The sequence below is a fragment of the Ochotona princeps genome, chromosome 29 (assembly GCF_030435755.1).
Source record: "Ochotona princeps isolate mOchPri1 chromosome 29, mOchPri1.hap1, whole genome shotgun sequence".
NCBI lineage: Eukaryota > Metazoa > Chordata > Mammalia > Lagomorpha > Ochotonidae > Ochotona > Ochotona princeps.
Genome location: NC_080860.1, coordinates 25,989 through 44,866, shown reverse-complemented (window position 1 = coordinate 44,866; position 18,878 = coordinate 25,989). Strand labels below are relative to the sequence as shown.

General features: G+C 55.6%; 1 protein-coding gene across 11 annotated transcripts; it reads left to right on the top strand.

The window, feature by feature from the left end:
• The first annotated feature begins 1,528 nt into the window (after positions 1-1,528).
• Positions 1,529-13,953, top strand: ANHX (anomalous homeobox). 11 transcript variants are annotated; one of them, XM_058656759.1, is made up of 11 exons: positions 1,982-2,073; positions 2,174-2,191; positions 3,081-3,336; positions 3,883-4,010; positions 5,674-5,797; positions 6,458-6,629; positions 7,038-7,158; positions 9,056-9,348; positions 11,298-11,442; positions 13,011-13,122; positions 13,358-13,941. In XM_058656759.1, the coding sequence occupies exons 3-11, from the start codon at positions 3,088-3,090 to the stop codon at positions 13,442-13,444; spliced, it is 1,431 nt and encodes a 476-aa protein (XP_058512742.1). In that variant the 5' UTR covers positions 1,982-2,073; positions 2,174-2,191; positions 3,081-3,087; the 3' UTR covers positions 13,445-13,941. The 11 variants fall into 11 exon arrangements, with proteins under 11 accessions (XP_058512741.1, XP_058512742.1, XP_058512743.1 ...); XM_058656758.1 differs by lacking the exons at positions 1,982-2,073; positions 2,174-2,191 and adding an exon at positions 1,529-1,706 and having other exon boundaries at positions 3,079-3,336; XM_058656760.1 differs by lacking the exon at positions 2,174-2,191 and having other exon boundaries at positions 2,005-2,091.
• The last annotated feature ends 4,925 nt before the right edge of the window (positions 13,954-18,878 follow it).

Sequence of the window (18,878 nt, the reverse complement as noted above, 5' to 3'; positions counted from 1 at the left end):
TTTGACTTTGCAATAAAAATAAATAAATCTTTAAAAAAATATGGAAGAGAAACTAGTTGGAGTCACTCTGCATATCAAGAAATGTACATTGAACAGAAAGCTCAGGGATGTGTGCCATATGCAAGGGCACACACAGGCAGCTCTTTCTTTCACACACACAAAGCAGAAAATACAGAACTCTGAATTCAGCCACCCTATAAAAATTTCCATAAACAAATCATATGTTTTAAAAGTTTATACACATAGAGCCTGGCGCGATGGCCTAGCGGCCAAAGTTCTCACCTTGAACATGCCAGGATACTATATGGGCGCTGGTTCTAATCCTAGCAGTCCGGCTTCCCATCCAGCCCCCCGCATGTGGCCTGGGAAAGCAATCGAGGATGGCCCAAATCTTTGGGGACCCCGCCCCATGCGGGAGACCCGGAAAAAATCTCCTGGCTTTGGATTGGCTTAGCTCCAGCCGTTGCGGCCGCTTGGGGAGTGAATCATCGGACCGGACGGAAGACCTTCCTCTCGGTCTCTCCTCCTCTCTGTGTATCTGACTTTTTAAATAAAAATAAAATAAATCTTAAAAAAAATTTTTTTTTTGCATTCAAGTCTGACCTGGCCGATCTTGTAAACCCACGTGGTCGGTCTGCAGCACCAGAGTCATCTGTGTCCGCACGCAGGGGCTAGGCCAGATCGTGGGGGCCGGTGTTGAGGACAGGTGCCTACTGTCTGTTAATTATTTAAAAAGATGGGAGAGTTCTAGTTCATAGGATATTACGATATTATTACGCGCAGCTAATTCCCACAACCTGGTTCTTTACTGTGAGCTGAAACACACCAGACGCAATGAGGTATCTTAGGAGGTTTATTCCAACGGGGCAGGAACAGGGTAGAGGTGGTGAAGATCAGGAAAGAAGGAAGAGAGAAGAGAGGAGAGAGAGAGACCAGAGAGACCAGAGAGTGGGCCGCACCTGGGGGGGGCCTTTTTGTCTGCCAGGTGTGGGGGGTGGGGATTGGGAGGGATTGAGGCCAGGCCCCCAGGGGATTGGTGCCTGCAGGTGAATGCCTAGGGATGATTGGTGAGTGGGCAGGGTTGGGGAGGGGGCTGGAAGATTGGGGGGTGGGATTCAGGTGGAATGCCAGGTTACATCCGATTGGTGGCTAGCTAGGCCGGTGTGAACTTCATGAGCTGTGAGGAAGAAGGAATGACGCCGGGTTCAGGGAAGGATATTGGAATAACTCCTTACACTGTCTTCTTCGGTCCGCTGGTCACTAGGGCCCAGGCCCTAGGGTCGGAACCCCTCTCTACCCACCAAGCAGAGCCCTTTTTGGGGCACTCAGGACCGTGCGCGCGTGGGTTCCAATAGCGCCTCCTCCGGGGAGGCTGGGGACAGGAGCGGGTCTCGGCAGCCGCGCCCAGCGCCAGGGGGCGAGGGGCGAGCGCGTGCGGTGATCGCGCCTCCTTCCCGCCTGCCCCGGACAGAGGGTTCGCACCCCAGGCAGCTCCACTCCTTCCGGCCGACGACGCGTGAGGCCGGCTGCCCCTGAGGGCCCCCGCCCCGCCAGTCTCCCCCTCGTGATTGGCCGCGGGTGGATACTTTGTAGCGACCACTCCAGTCCTGGGCCAGCCGGCGACGCCCGCGCCTCCGGTCCCGCGGGAGTGAGGAGCTCGTGCGGCACGTCCGCGCAGCGGAAGCGGGAAGTGGACGGCATTGCAGGTGAGTCGGCGTGGCGGGCGGGAGCGCTGGACGCCCAGCACGGGGTGTGAGCCTGGGCCTCCCCCGGGCCTCGCGCCCGGAGCAGCGGGCACGGCAGGGCAGGGCAGGGCGCTGGCGCCGTCGGTGAGCCCGGTGGAGGCCCCGGCCGCCTGCCTGGTGCGCGCGTCCTTCCTGGTGAAGGGGTCTTGTCCGAGGGTGAACCCCGCCCCGCCTCCTTGCCGTCTGTCTTCCGGACGCGGCCAGCGCCGGAGCTTCCCCGCCTCCACCGCCCTGGCCTCCTGGAGCCCAGGTTTCTCGGAGGACGCGGTCCAGGGCTTGGGACGCTGGCGCCGGGAGGGAAGACCCCGTGAGAAGGTGACCCCGTGAGGCGGTACCGGGACGCGCGGTCGGGACCGGGTGAGGGGGCGTCAGGACCCCTGAGGGGACCGGGTGAGGAGGTGCTGGGACGCGGGGTCGGGACTCCTGAGGGGGCGTCGGGACCCGGGGTTGGGACCAGTGAGGAGGTGCTTGGACGCGGGGTCGGGACCGGATGAGGGGGCATCGGAACCCCTGAGGGGGCGTCGGGACACGGGGTCGGGACCCCTGAGGGGGCGTCGGGATTCGGGGTCGAATCCGGTGAGGAGAGAGCTGGGACGGTAGTGAGAAGCGGAGGCCTAGGCTTTAGCCCGGGCGCGTTTTGGGTAGGCTCTGGGTACAGACCCCCACAGCCTCTAAGGAAATCTCCCTTGGTCATGGCCGCCCTCCCCAGGCTGAACCTGTGGAAGCTGAGCGTTTTCAGTGATCGTGAGCAGCAGCAGCAGGGGTGTCTTGCCAGTGGGCAAGTGCCCCGGAACGCCTTGGGGGCCTCCCCCAGGAAACAGAATGAAGTTTATCTCTTGCGGAAAAGGGGCTCAGGGAAGTGAGGTGACTGGGGGCAGGCTCTGGAGTAACAGTTAAGGCTGCCGGGGATCCCACGTATCATAAGTGAGGTACCTGGGTTCAAGCCCACCTCCCACTGCACCCTGGGAAGCAGTGGGTGATAGTTTAGGTGGTGATCTGTGTTGCCCGTGTGGGAGGTCCATACTGATTTTGACCTGGCTTTGCATAACCCCTTGTGGATATTTGGGAAGTAAACTAGCAGGAGTTGTATTCTCCCCCCACCTCATTCCAGTTACATCAGTAATAGTGTTGACAAAGAGGTGTACTAGTGCTGGCCACTCTCCCGTGGGGTCACCCTCTCAGGATTCAGAGTCTTTGTGGTGGAGGGTAGAAGGAAATTTTGCAGGAGTGTGTTCCTTGGCCATTCCCAGGTGGGCACCGCAGCTGATCTGGCATGGAGGTTGCAGTGTGGCCTGCTGTGTGCGCACGGTCTGATCATGGTCTTTGTTGGCAGAGTGGCACGATGCAGAACTTCTTGATGCTGCTGAGGGAGCACGGGAACACCCACCCACCCCCGGCGGAGCTGGTGCCCCTCGCGGGCAGCCTATGCCATGACCTCCAAGATGACCTCACCCAGGTGCAGCCTTTGGTTTCTGCCATTCTGGACAGCCAGCTGCGCCCGCACCTCCTGGACAATGCAGATGTGGCCCTGGTGTGTGCCCGTGTCCTGGCCCAGCAGGAGCAACAACAGGCAGCCTGCCGGCTTCTGGAGGTACATGTGGGCTCAGCGGCCAGTGGAGTGAGGGGCTGCCTAGGGAGGGGCAGGGTGCACCATTCAAGCATTATCCATGTGCTGGGAGCTAGCAATGAGTTGCTGGCCCACATTTCACAGACCAACCCCTTAGGGCTGCCTGGGAGAGGTGTTTTAAACAAAGTTTAATTCCTGTGATTCTCATTTGAATGAGTTACAAGCAGCTTGGGAATCTGAGTACTGGATGTGCATCAAGTGGTGCCAGCTCATAAATACAGCAGGTGGAGTGAAACCTGATTTCTGGCTTTGGCGCGCTGACAGTGATCAGATGGCCAGGTACACCCATCATCACCCCGGTCCCCAGTCTGGCAGCACCTGGAATCCCTGTCAGGATGTCATTCCCTCTGCAGTTGATGCCTCCCTGGCCGCTTGATGTGTGTTGTTCCAGGTTCTAGCTAGCGCCTGTTTGTTTATTCTCCACTGTAGCCCTCAGCACTGCTAACCTTGGGTCCACTCAGACCTGGTTCTTCCTACCAACATGTGGCTTTAGTGGACTCTCCTTGACAGGGTTGTCAGGTGCCAGGAGGCAGTCGTGAGCTGGTGCAGCTCTGGAATGACATTCACTACGACCTGGCCAGGAGGAAGCTGGGTGTGGCTGTGCTGACCCCGGTGCAGAAGTTCCGCTGCAGGAAGAGGTACTGCTGGGCTTTAGCTCTGTGCTGTCAGGGTCTCCCGAGGGGTTGGCCATGCCCTTACATTATTTTCTGTTGCCAAGCAAGACCCACAGGCCTTGTTCTGAGTGCTACCCCCGCCACCCCCCCCCCCCGGCTGCTGGAGGGAGAAGAGATGGATTGTACCACAGAGACTTGCTTGCAGGGAGGCCAATGTGAGGCAAGTCCTTCGGAGTCCAGCAGTCAGTGAGCCTGGGACCGCTAGGGCTGTGTGACCCACCACACAGAGGCTGACAGCCTGCCAGTGGAAGCCCAACAGAAGCAGCCACTTGGTGACCAGTGTGGGTGTGGCATCCTGTCACTCAAGCTCTTTGGGGAGCACTTCCTGGGTCTGGATGCGGGGGTACCCTAGGTGCTGTTTTCCTGCTGCCTGAGGGATGGTGATGGTCTTGTGGGCACCAGTGTTTAAGGCAGAGGGAGTGGCACCCTCAGAGGTCTGGCTTAAGGCCTCTGGTTTAGGGGGTGTCCGCTGGCTTAAGGGGTGTTCACAGCCTTTGGAAAAGAACAGTTGTATTCAGTGAAAAGGGAGCAGATTCCAGGGCTTTTGGCCGTGGGTGGGAACCAGGAGTATGGTGGTTCTTGTTAAGGCACACAGGGCAGGGGTGGAGGGAGTGGTTACAGGGAGATGAGCTACATTTGGGATGTGTAAGGTGCCCAGGGCATTATGTATGTCCATATAGGCTTTGGAGCTGAAATCTTCAGCTGAGGTGATATTTGTCTTCAGTAGAAATGCAGATATATTCAGTGGTGGGGAAAAACTGTGACCAACTCGGACATGTCCCCTGCCAAGCTCCAGGAGGCTTCAATCTCAGGAGATGTTGTCCAGTGGCCTGGGCAGCCCTAGCTGCTCCCCATACCCCCTGGAGTGGTCAGCTGAGGAGTGGCCAGGAGGTGAGGGGAACTATGGGGTGTGGCATGCGGAGAGGCAAGTCCAGGGGTGTTAGAGGAGAACAGCAGTGACCCTCCGCTGCCCGTGGTGAGGGGAGGAGCTGGCTCAGTGACCCTGGGTGAAGCTAGAGAAGTTTTATTGGGAGAGCCCTGACTGAGGCAGCAGCTGGAGGGCTGAGGGGAGGTGAGAGCCGCCAGAATGTTTACCAGCCCCTGATGCCTCTGGTGCCAGAAACACTTGAATTTGAGTGGAATCTGGAAAGTCCTTAGGGAGGCAGGGGAGTGGGAGCCAATACACAGAACTTCAGCTGCAGCCTCATTGCCAGGGGTCCCCATGTATTTGAGGGGTGCAGTGTGCTGGCAGGTGCCCTGGGGAAGGTCAGTGATGTTAACTCAGTGAAATCTAGGGAGGAAGTGCTGGACAGAGAAGGGCGCAAGGGTGTGGGGGTGGGGCTGCACTGAGAGATGGGTGGGAAGGCCGAGGACTTTGCCTCATAATTCCCGTGGGGAGACAGGGAGGACGGGGAAAAGCCACATGGAAAAGTGAAAACATAGGGGTGGGAACCCAGATCCTGGAGCCCTCTTGGGAAGGACTTGGGGCTGAGCTCCTCGCGGTGACCTGCAAGTGTGTGGGTTAGATGCTGATCTTCACTGTGGGGCAGCCTTGCCTCAGATATGTTGCTGTCACAGGGCAGGGGACTGCTGGGCCCCCTCATTGTGCTGTTCTCATCTCCTCCAGGAATCCCCCTCCCGCAGGCCTCTGCCCGGACGGCCTGAAGAGTCGGAACTTCCCCAGAGAGGTCCGCAGGAGGCTCCAGGACTTTGCCTTGGCCGTGAGCCTTAACCCCAGCAAGGCCCAGCGGGTAAGTACAGGTGGAAGCCTTACCTCCGCCTCAACTGCCTGTCCCCGGGCCTTTGCCTCCACGCCTATTCTTTTCTCCTCTTGTGGGAGGGCATGCCTTGTGCCTAGTCTACAGAGGGAACTCCCAGGCACCTTCTGAGGTTCCCAGTGTGGCTGTAGGCATGGAGGCTGAGGTGGCTGGTACTGGGTGTGGGTTGAGGGTTAGGGGCATTGGGTCCATAGTGCCTGGTTCCTGCTCCCTCAGCAAATCCCTCCCGCGGTCGCATGGCTTCTCCTGGTGGCCTCTTCTGTCCGCTGCTCACTGGGCTGGGTCCCCCTCTCTGCTGGCGCTTTGGCTCAGGGTCACCCCGTGTGTGGGGTGCATGGTGCTGGGGGTGGTGACTGCACAGACTGGGCCCCTCCCGAGGTTCAGCACACTGCGGGCCTGCTCTGCAAGGCCTGCTGAGGCTCGGCTCCCTACGAGGCTTGGCCTGACTCCCGAACTGAGGCTGGACCTGGGAGGTGTTGTGTCTTCTCCAAGCAGGTGGCTAGGAGAGGCCCTGGTCAACCACTAGCGCAGCGGGTGCCGATTCTGCTGCCTTTGGAGAGGTCAGCTTGGTTTCTGTGGAAGTGTGGGCACAGACCAGGAGTGGACAAAGCTAATTGTTCTGTTTTCGGACAGGAGAGTTTGGCTTTGGAGACAAGCTTGACTGCAGAGCAGGTCTACAACTGGTTCGCTAATTACCGGCGGCGCCAACGGTCCCTGCTCCAGCATGTGCAGCCAGCCCAGCGGGTGGTGGCCGATGACCCCAGTGCAAAGGAGAGACATCTGGACTGCTGGCGTCAGTGGTCCGGTGGGTGTCCCCAAGGCCCTAGCATCATGGTATCTGGGGGTTTGCTTTCTGACAAGCCCCCTCGTTGCATTAACTGCTATGGGACACTGGAACAGGGGCACTGTGGCTGTAAGTACAGACCTCACCAATGTTCAGTCAGGACCTTACCTGGTGGCCAGCTAATCCTGAAGGTAGAGAGAGTCAGACTGTGCCGAGGAATGGTGTAGGTGAGGTTGTAGCTGTCCCCCCGTGTGTCCAGATTACCATGTGGAGATAGATGTGCATTGGTGTGGGGATCAGGGAGTAGATGTGGGTCTGGGGATAGCTCACAGCAAGGATGGATGACCCAGTGGCCACACCCTGTTCTACTTGCTGGAAGGGAGGCTGAGACAGGGTCACGAAGCTTCTCCTTCCCTCTGGTTTTCCCAGCCCGGCCCAGGGACGGTATACCTCAGCAGTCCCCAGACGCCCTCCAAAGACCTTGGGAGGCCCTGGCCCTGGTCACAGACCTTCCTGGAGCTGAGACGATCTCAAGGCCCCTGGCTCCCAGGTACTGTTGTCCTCACGTGCTATGGGGTCATCTCACCTGTTCACTTGCCTTCTCAGCTGAAGGTGAGGATGGGGAGTGGGCATGAGTGCTGGGGTCACCGCACAGGTACCAGGTCAGTGACTGCTGATTGACTGTAGGAAGGGGAAGCCACATCAGAGACAGAGCAGCTGTGACTCTGGAACCTGACATGGAGTGAGGCCCACCTTCATGTGTATTTGGGAAAAGGGGGGAGATTGCCTTTGCCCGCAGACGACCCCAGCTGTTGTGGTTTGTCAGTCTGCTGTATTCTGCCTGCTGTGTGTCCCATGCAGTCAGCACCTTCCTCCTTTGCAGAATGCTGTCTGAGCACGCTGCCGTGTGTACTGCCAGGAAGACCTCGCAGAAGTAATGTGGGAAGGAAGAAGCCGAGCACTTTTGAACCTTGGAGAAGTGTATGGCTTTACTATAGGAAAACCAAGTGCACTTTTTAAAACAATATGTTTGAAAGGAGAAAAAGAGATTTTTTTCTATTTGTTGGTTCATTTCCCAAATGGCTTCAACAGTTGAAGCCAGGCAATGCCAAATCCAGGAACCAGTGCTTTCCGGGTCTTTCCCTTGGGTGGCAGGGGTCCAGGCACCCAGGCCATCTTTCACTGCTTCCCCAGGTATATTGCTGGGGAGGTAACTTGGAAGTGGAGCAGCTGAGACTGCTGGGTCCAATATGGAATGTCAGAGTTGCAGGCCACAGCTTAACCCAACACACTTCAACAACAGCTTCAAAAGAATGTTAGTGGATGAAGGATCCAAGCTCAGACCAGGGCTAAGGCTGAATCCTGAGGGCACCTGGGGGTGTGATTTCCTGGTGATGAGGTGTCCAGAAGTCATCTAGGGGGAGGCCATGCTGCTGCTAAGTGAAGGATTTTTAAGCATGTAGTGTTTTTTTCTTGGCTTTTTTAGTTAGTCTTTCTCACAGTAGGCAGAGATAGAGAAAAGGAGGAACAGGTCATGAAAGAGTTTTAGAATTTGATTTTTGCTGCTTTTTCAACCAGCCCATGTTTGTCTGCTGCCTCATAAAGATAAGGAAAGTACAGAGAGCTCAGTGTTTGTCAGCTATGGGCCTGAGGTTCATGTCAGGTCTGATTGTTATGTCACACACACTTGTGTCCATGTGGTCTCTCTTGAGGACATTTGTGCCTGGGCCTCTGGTGGGTTCGTGTGGTCTCAATCCCAGCTGTAAAATGGTGTGTTACTGAAGTCAAGGGAGGGGATGCAGTGAGCGTTCCTTGAAATTCAATGCTTTGCTACCAACTTCTGCCTAGTATGCCTTTAAAATCAACTGGCATTTATTTACTCGACGATTGGGTGTTTGCTAATCATGTTAAGTTGCCAACACCGCATTGAAGCTCATTGTAAATAAACTATGAATGCATTTGTGGTTGGTCTTCATGAAGTATGTCTGGAAGCCAGGTCTGGTGGAGTCTAGCCCTGGGTCTGGCGTTGCAGTGTGGTGCGTAAAGCTGCCCCTGCAGTGCCGCCATCCTGTGTGGTTGCTGGTTTAAATTTTAGTTGCTCCCTGCTGATGGCCGGGGAAAGCAGCAGAGGATGGACCAACTCCCTGGGCCTCTGCACCCATGTGGGAGACCCAGATGGAATTCCTGGCTTCAGACCAGCTCAGCCGAGCCATTTGGGGAATAAACCAGTGGATGGAAGATCTGTCTGTATGTGTCTTCTTTCTCGTTCTATAACTCTGCCTTTAATGTCTTTTATATTTCTAAATTTTTTTCTTAGGAATACAGTCCTTGTCGTGGCAGTCATAGGTTTAGAATAGGAGCAATGTGTTAGTGCTGTGCTGGGCCCTGTAGCCTACATTGTGTAGCCCCACTGGCCACTGAGGGGCAGTATTTGCTATGTCTTCCAGGTCCCTGCAGGGTGGTCAGATGCACCAGGAAGAGCTTGGCCATGATCCTGCCTCCGTCCTCACCATCTGCCCTGGCTCTGGTCTCTGCACTCTGCCTGCCGACAACAATGTTGTGGAGTCCTCTCTGGTGGCCTCTGAATCATGGTTGATGTCCCTTGCACTCGCATCCTCCAAGGATATTTCCTTCCAGGCTGGACATCTGGTACCTAGTCACAGGCAGGACTTCGTGATGCACCCTGCAGACACTGCTCTGGCTGTGTCTGTTGCTGCGCTCAGTGATCCTAACCTTACAGGTGAGTCTACTTGGAGCAGACCGTGTCTGCACCCAGTGTTGACCTAGTTAGGTCCCGTTTGTTGGTGGGGAGAGGCAGGCTCCTCTACTGGGGCTCCTGGTCTTTAATTAGACCCAGACTCAGTGCCACCATAACAGAGACTGTCCCACGGACATCCTGGATCACTCATCCTCTCTTGTAAAGAATGTGTGCATGAGCCCGAGAAGCAGGACAGTTTCCACCCTGCTGCGGTGCTTGACTCAGCTGGGGCACCGACTGCTGGAGGAGGCCTGAGCTGCATAGACCCCTCTGTCAGCATAGTGTCTCTTACTACCACTTAGCGGTCAGTGACATTTAAGAATATTTAGACGTGGTTTGTACTCATCAAGTGTAATGAATTGGAGTCCCTACCTTGTGAGTCACGGTGCATTCACCCCGTTTCTTGCTGCTCCATGCACGGGTACCTGTCTGCAGTGTCAGTTTGTTGGGAAGGGAGATTGGCAGAGTGAGGGAAACAGAACGATGCCTTCCACGAGATCTGGGCCAGGCCACAGCCAAGGTTGGCAACATCCTGGCCTCCCACACGGGTGGCAGGCAGCCTGGCTTGGGCCATGTTCCCTACCTTCCAGGCACATCAGCAGGAAGCTGAATGAGAAGCAGCCAAAATGAAAGCTGGCGTTCCAGTGTGGGACACCAGCATGTGTTGCAGGCTGTCTTCTGAGCTACTGTGCCACAGCACCAGGCCTGCTTTTGTTTCTTACAGTTGTGCTTTTTGATTATTATTATTTTTAAAACCATTGTCTCCCTTTGTAACAGGGATACTGTGTTTCACACCTTCTATTTGGAAACTCGTTGCTGGGAGCCTCCTTTTGCCCTGTCATTTTTAGGTGAAGTGTCTGCAGGCCTGGATGGAACCATGGTCCTCTGGAACAAGCTGAAAGCAGGAGCTTCATCTGGGTCTCCCATGTGGCTACAGTGTTCCAAGCACTTACACCATGCTCTGCTTTCTGCAGGCCTTTACAAGGAGTTGGACTGGACTTACTTTAGTGCTACTCCAACATGCCTGTCCCCACCCTCCAGTTGCAGGTTTAGTTCTTTTCAAGTTTTTTTGTTAACTTCGTAAGAATGGTGTCTGCAGACCTGGGCCTTTGCAGTAACCATCTGCCCTGTGTCCCAGCTCTCTGTCAGACACCAGTTGCTGTGTGACACGCTAGTCCTGGCCAATGTGCCAAGACTTCCCACTTTTGTCTTGGAGAAGATGGAACCCATCTCTGTACTATGTCTGAGCCCTGGTATCCAGACTTTCCCCAGCTGCTGTGGAAGGCCTCCTTGGCCTGGGCAGGTAGCCATCAGGTAGACAGGAGGGAGGACAAAATGAGCCTTCCTGCAGGCTCTGAGACGAGGGCTGTTCCCATGCTGCTAGACTTGGGTCAGAAAGGATCACCCAGAACTGACCAATCCATCATAACTATCTTTTTTTTTGTTTTATATAGCCTTATTTATTTGAAAGTCTGAGTTACAAAGAGGGGCGGGGAGAGAGGTGAGTCTTCCTTTTGCTGGCGCACTCACCAGTGACTGCAGTGGAGCCAAAGCCAGGAGCCTGGAGCTTCACCCAGAACTCTCACATGGGTGCAGGGGTCCAAGATTTGGGCCATCATCTGCAACTTTTTCAGTTGCATTATCAGGGAGCTGGATCAGAAGTGGAGCAGCAGGGATGCTAACTGGTGCTCATATGGAGGGACAAGTGGCTGAGCAGACCCTGTACTGGGGAGGGTGGTGTGAGGTCTTAGGTGACAAGCAAACCTTTGTTTTTGTCTCCTAAGGACTAATAAGGCAGTTATCGGTTGTGGTTGCAATGGTTTTTTCCTGAGTTTTTATGTTGCCACCCCAGCTAGCTGTGCTGGACTGTGTCACTTCCTCCACTCAGCTGTCTTCATGTCCTCTGTGGGCTGAACTTGGTTTCTCTGCAGGATTTGCTGACCCATCCAGCGGCAGTCTGCCGAGTGTGTACCTGGAGCAGGGCCCTGGTTCAGGCAGTGGAGGGGCGGTCCAGGTCGGTGGTTTCCTGGTGACGCAGCCCCTCATGCCAGCTCCTGACTTCTTTCTCCCTCAGAGGTAAGCTCCCCAGTCACAGGCTGAGGAGATGCCTGGCATGTCGATGGGCATCAGTAGCTGGGGACTTCTGAAATTCTTCTACTGAGACCTCCCTGAGCCCCAGAAACCTTCGCTGTCATTTTTTCTCAAGCAAAGGCTGTCAGTTTCTAAGTAGGATCAAGATCTGATTTTACTTTCCAAGTCGTAGGTTTTTATAAAAAACATTTTTATTTATTGAAATGGCAGACACACAGAGAAAAGGAGAGACAGAAACATCTCTGTCCACTGGTTCACTCCTCAAGTGGCCACAGTGGCCAGAGCTGAGCTGATCAAAAGTCAGGAGCTTCTTCTGAGTCTCCCATGTGGGTGCAGGCTCCCCAAGGCTTTGGGCCATCCTTTACTGCTTTCCCAGGACACAGCAAGGAGCTGGAAGGGAAGTGGGGCAGCTGGAACATGAACAAGCACCCATATAGGATCCCAGGCATGCAATGCAAGGATTTAGCCACTAGGCTATCACACCTGGTCTCCGAATCAATTTTAAAGGGACTTGGGGGAGGCTCTTAAGTAACCTATGTGAGACTTTGTTGGTGGCATCAGTGCTGTGGACAGGTGGAAATGGAGAGAACAGGGCTGCCAGGGTCAGGAGGCTTGTGACTGGGTGTGCAGTCCTCCAGTGGAGGAGGGAGCAGCATTGCCTGTGGTGCCACAGAGTGGCAGCCCCAGGACCATGTCTCCAGGGTACAAGTTTTGTAATTTGACCAGTGAGAGCAGAAATACAGGAGCCACGAGTGTGTGCGTGACTGTACTTGCTACAGCACTCAGATTGTGAGAAAATCCATACCTCAGATATGGATGGGAGCAGAGATGTGGCAGAGGCTGCCACCAGCAATCTGTCCACGTGGCCGTCGTGATACTTCCTCAGTCCTCTGACTCCTTGCTCCTTCCTGATTAGAGGATTGTGAGTCCCTCGCTGAGCTGTGATTGGTGTGTGTCACACACCAATGTCTGCAGCTTCCCTGGGTTTCCTCTGTCCACCAGGAAGCCACAGCTGTGCTGAGAGCTGCATCCTGGTTTGGGACAGCACAGGCTGCTGTGAACAGGCCTGTGCTGTGCCATCTGTGTTTGCTGTGGTTTCTCAGGGAGCGTGGTGATGGATCCCATGGTGGACGTGTGGTGAACATGTTTAGGAGTGCCAGTTTATTTCCTGGTCAGCTGAAGTGCCGGATTGTCACTGTTGTGCTGAGTGACTGCCTGTTGCCTGCTCAGATTACATTGCAAGCACATGTTGTGTGTTTTAAAACCTCTGGCCCTTGTCCCGAATGACTGCCTGTGTATTCCCCATTGTTCCTCCCATCTCCTTCACACCCCAGGCACTGCTGTGCCCTGACTCCTTGCTCCCAGCTTCTGCTGGAGCCTGTTCTGACCCCTCACAGGTGCCCTCTGTGACTAGTGAGTGACCTTGCTGGATGTGTCCTGTTCTGTAAGCTGTACAGCCATGAGGGTCCTGGGAAGAGCATCATGTGTGATGTATGTCAAGGCCTTAGAGCGGCTCCTGATAGGGCCTTTCTCCACCTGTTGCCTCGAAACAGGGCCTTGCCTCACACCCTGTCTTCTAGCCCCCCAGATCTGCTGCCAGCCTCACCTACCTTCCTTGACTCTGGGTCGGCTGTGGAGCTAAGCCAGTACCTCTCCCCAAGCCAGGTGAGGCCTTCCTGCAAGCTCTGGGATATGTGATCCCAGGTCACACACACTCAGCCAGTGCTGTTGGTGGGGATTTGAAGTGGGCACAGAGGAACAGGCTGTTGGTGGGCTAGGAGCCGGGATACGGCATGCTGTGGGGCAGTGTTCCCTTCTGAGTGCATGTGTAGGTCTATAGGTGCCAGTTTTACCCGTTGGGAAGGCAACTTCTGTGTGTAATTCTTTGTTTTTTTTGCAGGTGCAGTGGTCTAGTGGCCAAACTTCAGGCGATGCTTTCTGGGGAGCCAAGATGCTGCTGGAGTTCTCAGGGGGCAGCCTCAGCTGAACTGTCCCTCTGGAGCCTGTCCCTGGGACAATGACGTGTGTCCAACACAACCAGTTGCAGTATTCTGGATAGAATGCAGAGGGTCCTGTTGGATGCCAAGAGCTGCTTAGCTCGCAGCCATGTGTAAACAGTTTGGTCAGCAGCTCCTTGTGTTGGGGAATGCATCTGGGAGAAGTTGGTGGTTCAGCAGCTGGAGGTAGATCTGTCCACTGAGGCATGGATAGACTGAACTGGAGCTCCCTGAGTTCCTACAAAGAATGACAGTCCACTGCAGCTGCTCTCTTACCTTTCGTGCTCCAGGCCAGGTGCCCTCATGCAGGAAGCTTTGTGAGGAAGGCCTGGCGGGTGATCATGCTGACTGCCTTGTGGTTTTTGGAACTTCCCTGAGTACTGGGGTTTTCTGCAGGGTGGAATGGGGTGTGTTTTCAGATTGTAATTCATTGTTTGCTTAACAACTATTGTGTTCAACAAATTAAAGGTTGTTTTGAACTCCCTGTTTTGTTCACTGAAACTCTATGTCCTGATACATGTAGATTTTACATCTGCCTTGTTTGTCCGCTGCCAGTGTTTCGTGGTGGTATACTGACTGGTGTCTCAGTCTGGCTGATGGATGTTGGGGTTGTTTCCAGTATCTCTGATGAGCAGCACTAGGGTGGACATCTCTTCCTCTGCCCATTGCTCCTTTTGTGGTTGTTGGCTGAGGGTTCATTCCTGAAGCCTGAGGTGTGGACTGTGGACACGTGTTGTTGGGAGATCAGGGTTCCAAGGCCGAACGGCCCGCATACCAAGGCCCAGGAAGGAGAGGAGGACGATTGGGGCCTAGCATTAGCCCGGGCCTCTGTGATAGGAAGTGGCAGGGTGCCTTGACCAGCAAGGTACTATGTCAGAGCACCCAAAGAACCCTGGGAGATAGAGTCCTATGGCAGGTACCCACGGGCACTGTGGGAGCTGCAGTCCCACGGCAGGGTACCCACGGGCACTGTGGGAGATAGAGTCCCACAGCACGATACCCACAGGCACTGTGGGAGCTGCAGTCCCACGGCACGATACCCACGGGCACTGTGGGAGCTGCAGTCCCACGGCACGATACCCACAGGCACTGTGGGAGCTGCAGTCCTACGGCACGATACCCACAGGCACTGTGGGAGCTGCAGTCCCACAGCACGATACCCACAGGCCCTCTGGGGGCTGGATTCCCACGTCAGCATCCCCACGGGCCCTCTGGGAGCTGGAGTTACTCACCAGCTGACTATCATTGAATTTGACAGATGAGGTTCCAGGAAACCTTACCACCACACCCATGCCTCCCAGAGCACCTTGAGATGTAGGCCCCGAGCATTCTTTAGCAAATGGAGCAGCTCCCCGAAGGGCTGCGGAGAGGGCTTCATGTATTTTTGCACGTGTGGGGTGGCAGTTAGGGTGATGCGATACACTACTCGGCCTTCCTCTGCCTAGCTGTGTGGTGCCTGGGCATGTGGGCTCATAAGCCAGGAGCAGGTGGATGAAGTAGGCACCAGAGGTCACGAGCCATCTGCAATAGGAAGTCCAAGGCCCTAGCTGCTCCGGAGAGCACCCTGCAACATGCAGTCCCGCTGCCCAGCAGGTATGATGGTGGCTGGGGAGCCACCAAGGCCTGCAAAAGGGAAGACTTTCAGGGCCTGTGCTCCCTGCACAGAAGAGGGCATGGAAGCTTCCCTTTCTACCCCTAGCTAGCACTTGAGGGGTCAGCCATCCCTGTCATGTTATTTGAGGCAGGAATTTGGCCCCACAGCCTCCAGCTGGATGCTGCTGTGTAGGCCCTGGTCTCCCAAGGGTTAACTCCACAGCTTAGCTTGTTTCCAAGGGATAACAGGATGGGCAATATTGGCCTGATACATTTAGCCCCTGGCTTAATCGCAACTTCCTGCTTCCTATTTGTCAAGTTATGTCCCTAAGGGATTGGATAGACACTGGGAGGAGCTAGGCAGAGTATAAAAGGCAGCCTGGAGTTTCAATAAAGATCATTCGCATTTGGCATTCTCCTTACTAGAATGGTCCACTGTGTGTTGTCCTTTTTGTAACCCTAGTCCCTCCACTCGGCTTTGGGTATGCGGCGATGCGGGTGTTGCCAACACTGCTGCCCTGTCATTCACTAGGGAGTGCTTCACCCTCCTCCAGGGAGCATTCTGGATTCAAGACTCTTTCTCCTGCTGGTCAGCTGTGGACCGCCGGCCACTGCTGATGTGCCACCTTCCACAAGACATCCCAACAGCTGACATCTGTTCTTCACAGAGGTCCTTCTCCCCAGGACAGGTAGAGTAGCAACATGCCTGGATCCCTCGTCTGTACCAGCCGCTCTCACAGCACACAACGGCATAAGTTGTGCAAGCCAGGGGGACAGGCACCTTCAGCAGCCTGGTGAAGGAGCTGCTGAAGGGTCCAGCAAGGGTTGGTGTGGTGTGGTGTGGTGTGGGGTAGTACAGGGTGTTGTCCCAGTGGGTCAAGCCTCAGCCTGCCAGGCAGATGGCCTGTACAGGTGCTGCTTCGAATCCTGGCTGCTTTCCCTTCAGTCCAGCTCCCTGCCGATCCTCCTGGGAGAGCAGCGGAGGATGGTGCAAGGGCTTGTGCACCTGTGCCCCTGTGGCCCTTGGGAGATCTGGAGGAAGCTCCTGGTTCCCGGGCTTGTCCTGGCCCAGCCTAGGCTGGCTCTGGTGGTGGTTGTTTGGGAAGTGAGCCAGCAGATGCAGGAAAGATTGCTCTCTCTCCCTCTGTGTTCCTCTGTGCTCCAAAGCAAATAGGACAGAAGGAGACAGGCAGGCAGTCAGGAAGAGACAGAAAGAAACAGACACCTGCTGGCCTCCTAGGAGGGAGTGTGCTGTGTGCTGTGTGCTGTGCTGTGTGCTCTGGCTCTAGACTGCTATTTCCTGCGAATGCAGAGCCGAGGGCATGCGTAGGGCTTCCGTTACGGGACTCCTGTGCAACTTCTAAAAAGAGTGTCCTTGAGAGAGAATGCCTCTGTGGCTGGGGCTTCTTCCCTTGACTTGGCAGGAGTTTGGAGGAGCGTCCTGCAGTGAGTGCTAGTGGCCACGAGAGGGCGCATGAGGCTGCCCTTTCTACCCCTGGTGGGCTCAGGCTTTCTGAGCTTAGCCAGCCCAGCCCGAGCCGTCCTAGTTTCAGGTGGGGGTCCCAGACAGTATTCCGGGGCACGTGTGGTTGGAAGATCAGGGCTCCAAGGCCGAACAGCCAACATACCAAGGCCCGGGAGGGTAGGAGGACGATTGGGGCCTAGCATCAGCCTGGGCCTCTGTAATAGGAAGTGGCAAGGTGCCTTTAAAAGCAGGGCACCTAAAGAACCCTGGGAGCTGCAGTCACATGTCAGCATACACGCAGGCCCTTTGAGAGCTACAGTCTCACGTCAATGTGCCCACAGGCCCTCTGGGAGCTGCAGTCCCATGTCAGCGTGCCCACAGGACCTCTGGGAGCTGCAGTCCCATGTCAGCATGCCCACGGACCCTCTGGGAGCTGCAGTCCCATGCCTGTGTCCCCAGAGGCCCTTTGAGAGCAGGTTTTACACACCAGCCGACTGGGCCGGTGCTGTGCCGATCCAAAGCCGGGAACCTGGAACCTCTTCCGCTTCTCCCACGTCGGTGCAGAGTCCCAAAGCCCTGGGTCATCCTCAACTGCCTTTTCCAGGCCACAAGCAGGGAGCTGGATGGGAAGTGGAGCCCCTGGGATTAGAACCGATGCTCACATGGGATCCTGGTGCGTTCAAGGTGAGGACTTTAGCCGCTAGGCCACGCTGATGGGCCCTGGCTTCATGTATTTTTGCATGTGTGGGGTGGCAGTTAGGGTGATGTGATACACTACTCGGCCTTCCTCGGCCTAGCTGTGTGGTGTCTGGGCATGTGGGCTCCTAAGCCAGGAGCAGGTGGATGGAGAAGTAGGCACCAGAGGTCAGCAGCCATCTGCAATAGGAAGTCCAAGGCCCTAGCTGCTCCGGAGAGCACCCTGCACCATGCAGTCCCGCTGCCCAGCAGGTTTGACAGTGGCTGGGGAGCCACCAAAGCCTGCACAAGGGAGGGCTTTCAGGGCCTGTGCTCCCTGCACACGAGAGGGCCCGTGAAGCTGCCCTTTCTACCTCTAGCTATCACTTGATGGGTCAGGCATGTTAATTACTAAAAAGGTTAGAGTTGTAGTTCATACGATATTGCGATATTATTACACGCAGTTTATTCCCACAACCTGGTTCTTTACCATGAGCTGGAAACACAAGACACAATGAGGTATCTTAGGAGGTTAATTCCAGTGTGGGCGTGGAGAATAGAAGGGAAGAGGGGAGGGGGAAGGGAAGCCAGAAGGATAGAGTCACACAGGGTGGGGGCCTTTTGGTCTGCAAGGTGTGGGGGCGGGGATTGGGATGAGGGCAGGCCCTAGGGGATAGGTCCCTGCAGGTGAATGCCTGGGGATGATTGGTGAATAGACGAGATTGGGGAAGGGGCTGGAAGACTGGGGGTGGGATTCTCAGGTGGAATGTCGGGTTACCTCTGATGGGTGGATGGCCAGAGCAGGACGAATTGCATGAGCTGTGAGGAAGAAGAAATGGTGCCTGGTCAAGGGTGGAATATTCGAATAACTCCTTACAAGGCATACCTGTCATGTGCTTTGGAGGCAGGAATTTGGCCTCACAGCCTCCAGCCAGATGCTGCTGCCCTCTTGTTCACCAGGGAGTACTTCACCCTCCTCCAGGGATCCTTCTGGATTCAAGACTCTTTCTCCTGCTGGTCAGCTGTGGACCGTCAGCCGCCGCTGATGTGCCACCTTCCACAAGACATCCCAACAGCTGACGTCTGTTCTTCACAGAGGTCCTTCTCCCCAGGACAGGTAGAGTAGCAACATGCCTGGATCTCTCGTCTGTAGCGGCTGCTCTCACAGCACACAACGGCATAAGTTGTGCAAGCCAGGGGGACAGGCACCTTCAGCAGCCTGGTGAAGGAGCTGCTGAAGGGTCCAGCAAGGGTTGGTGTGGTGTGGTGTGGTGTGGTGTGGTGTTGTGTGGTGTGTTGGTGCGGGGTATTGTCCGAGTGGGTCAAGCCTCAGCCTGCCAGGCAGATGGCCTGTATGGGTACTGCTTCGAATCCTGGGTGCTTCCCCTGCAGTCCAGCTCCCTGCCGATCCTCCTGGGAGAGCAGCGGAGGATGCTGCCAGGGCTTGTGCCCCTGTGGCCCTGTGGCCCTGTGGGAGATCTGGAGGAAGCTCCTGGTTCCTGGGCTTGTCCTGACCCAGCCACAGCTGTCTCTGGTGGTGGTCCTTGGGGAAGTGAGCCAGCAGATGCCAGAAAGCTTGCTGTCTCTCCCTCTCTGTTCCTGTGTGCTTCCAAGCAAAGGGGGCAGAGGGAGGCAGGAGGGAGGAAGGAAAAGACAGAAAGCTGCCGGCCTCCTGCGAGGGAGCATGCTGT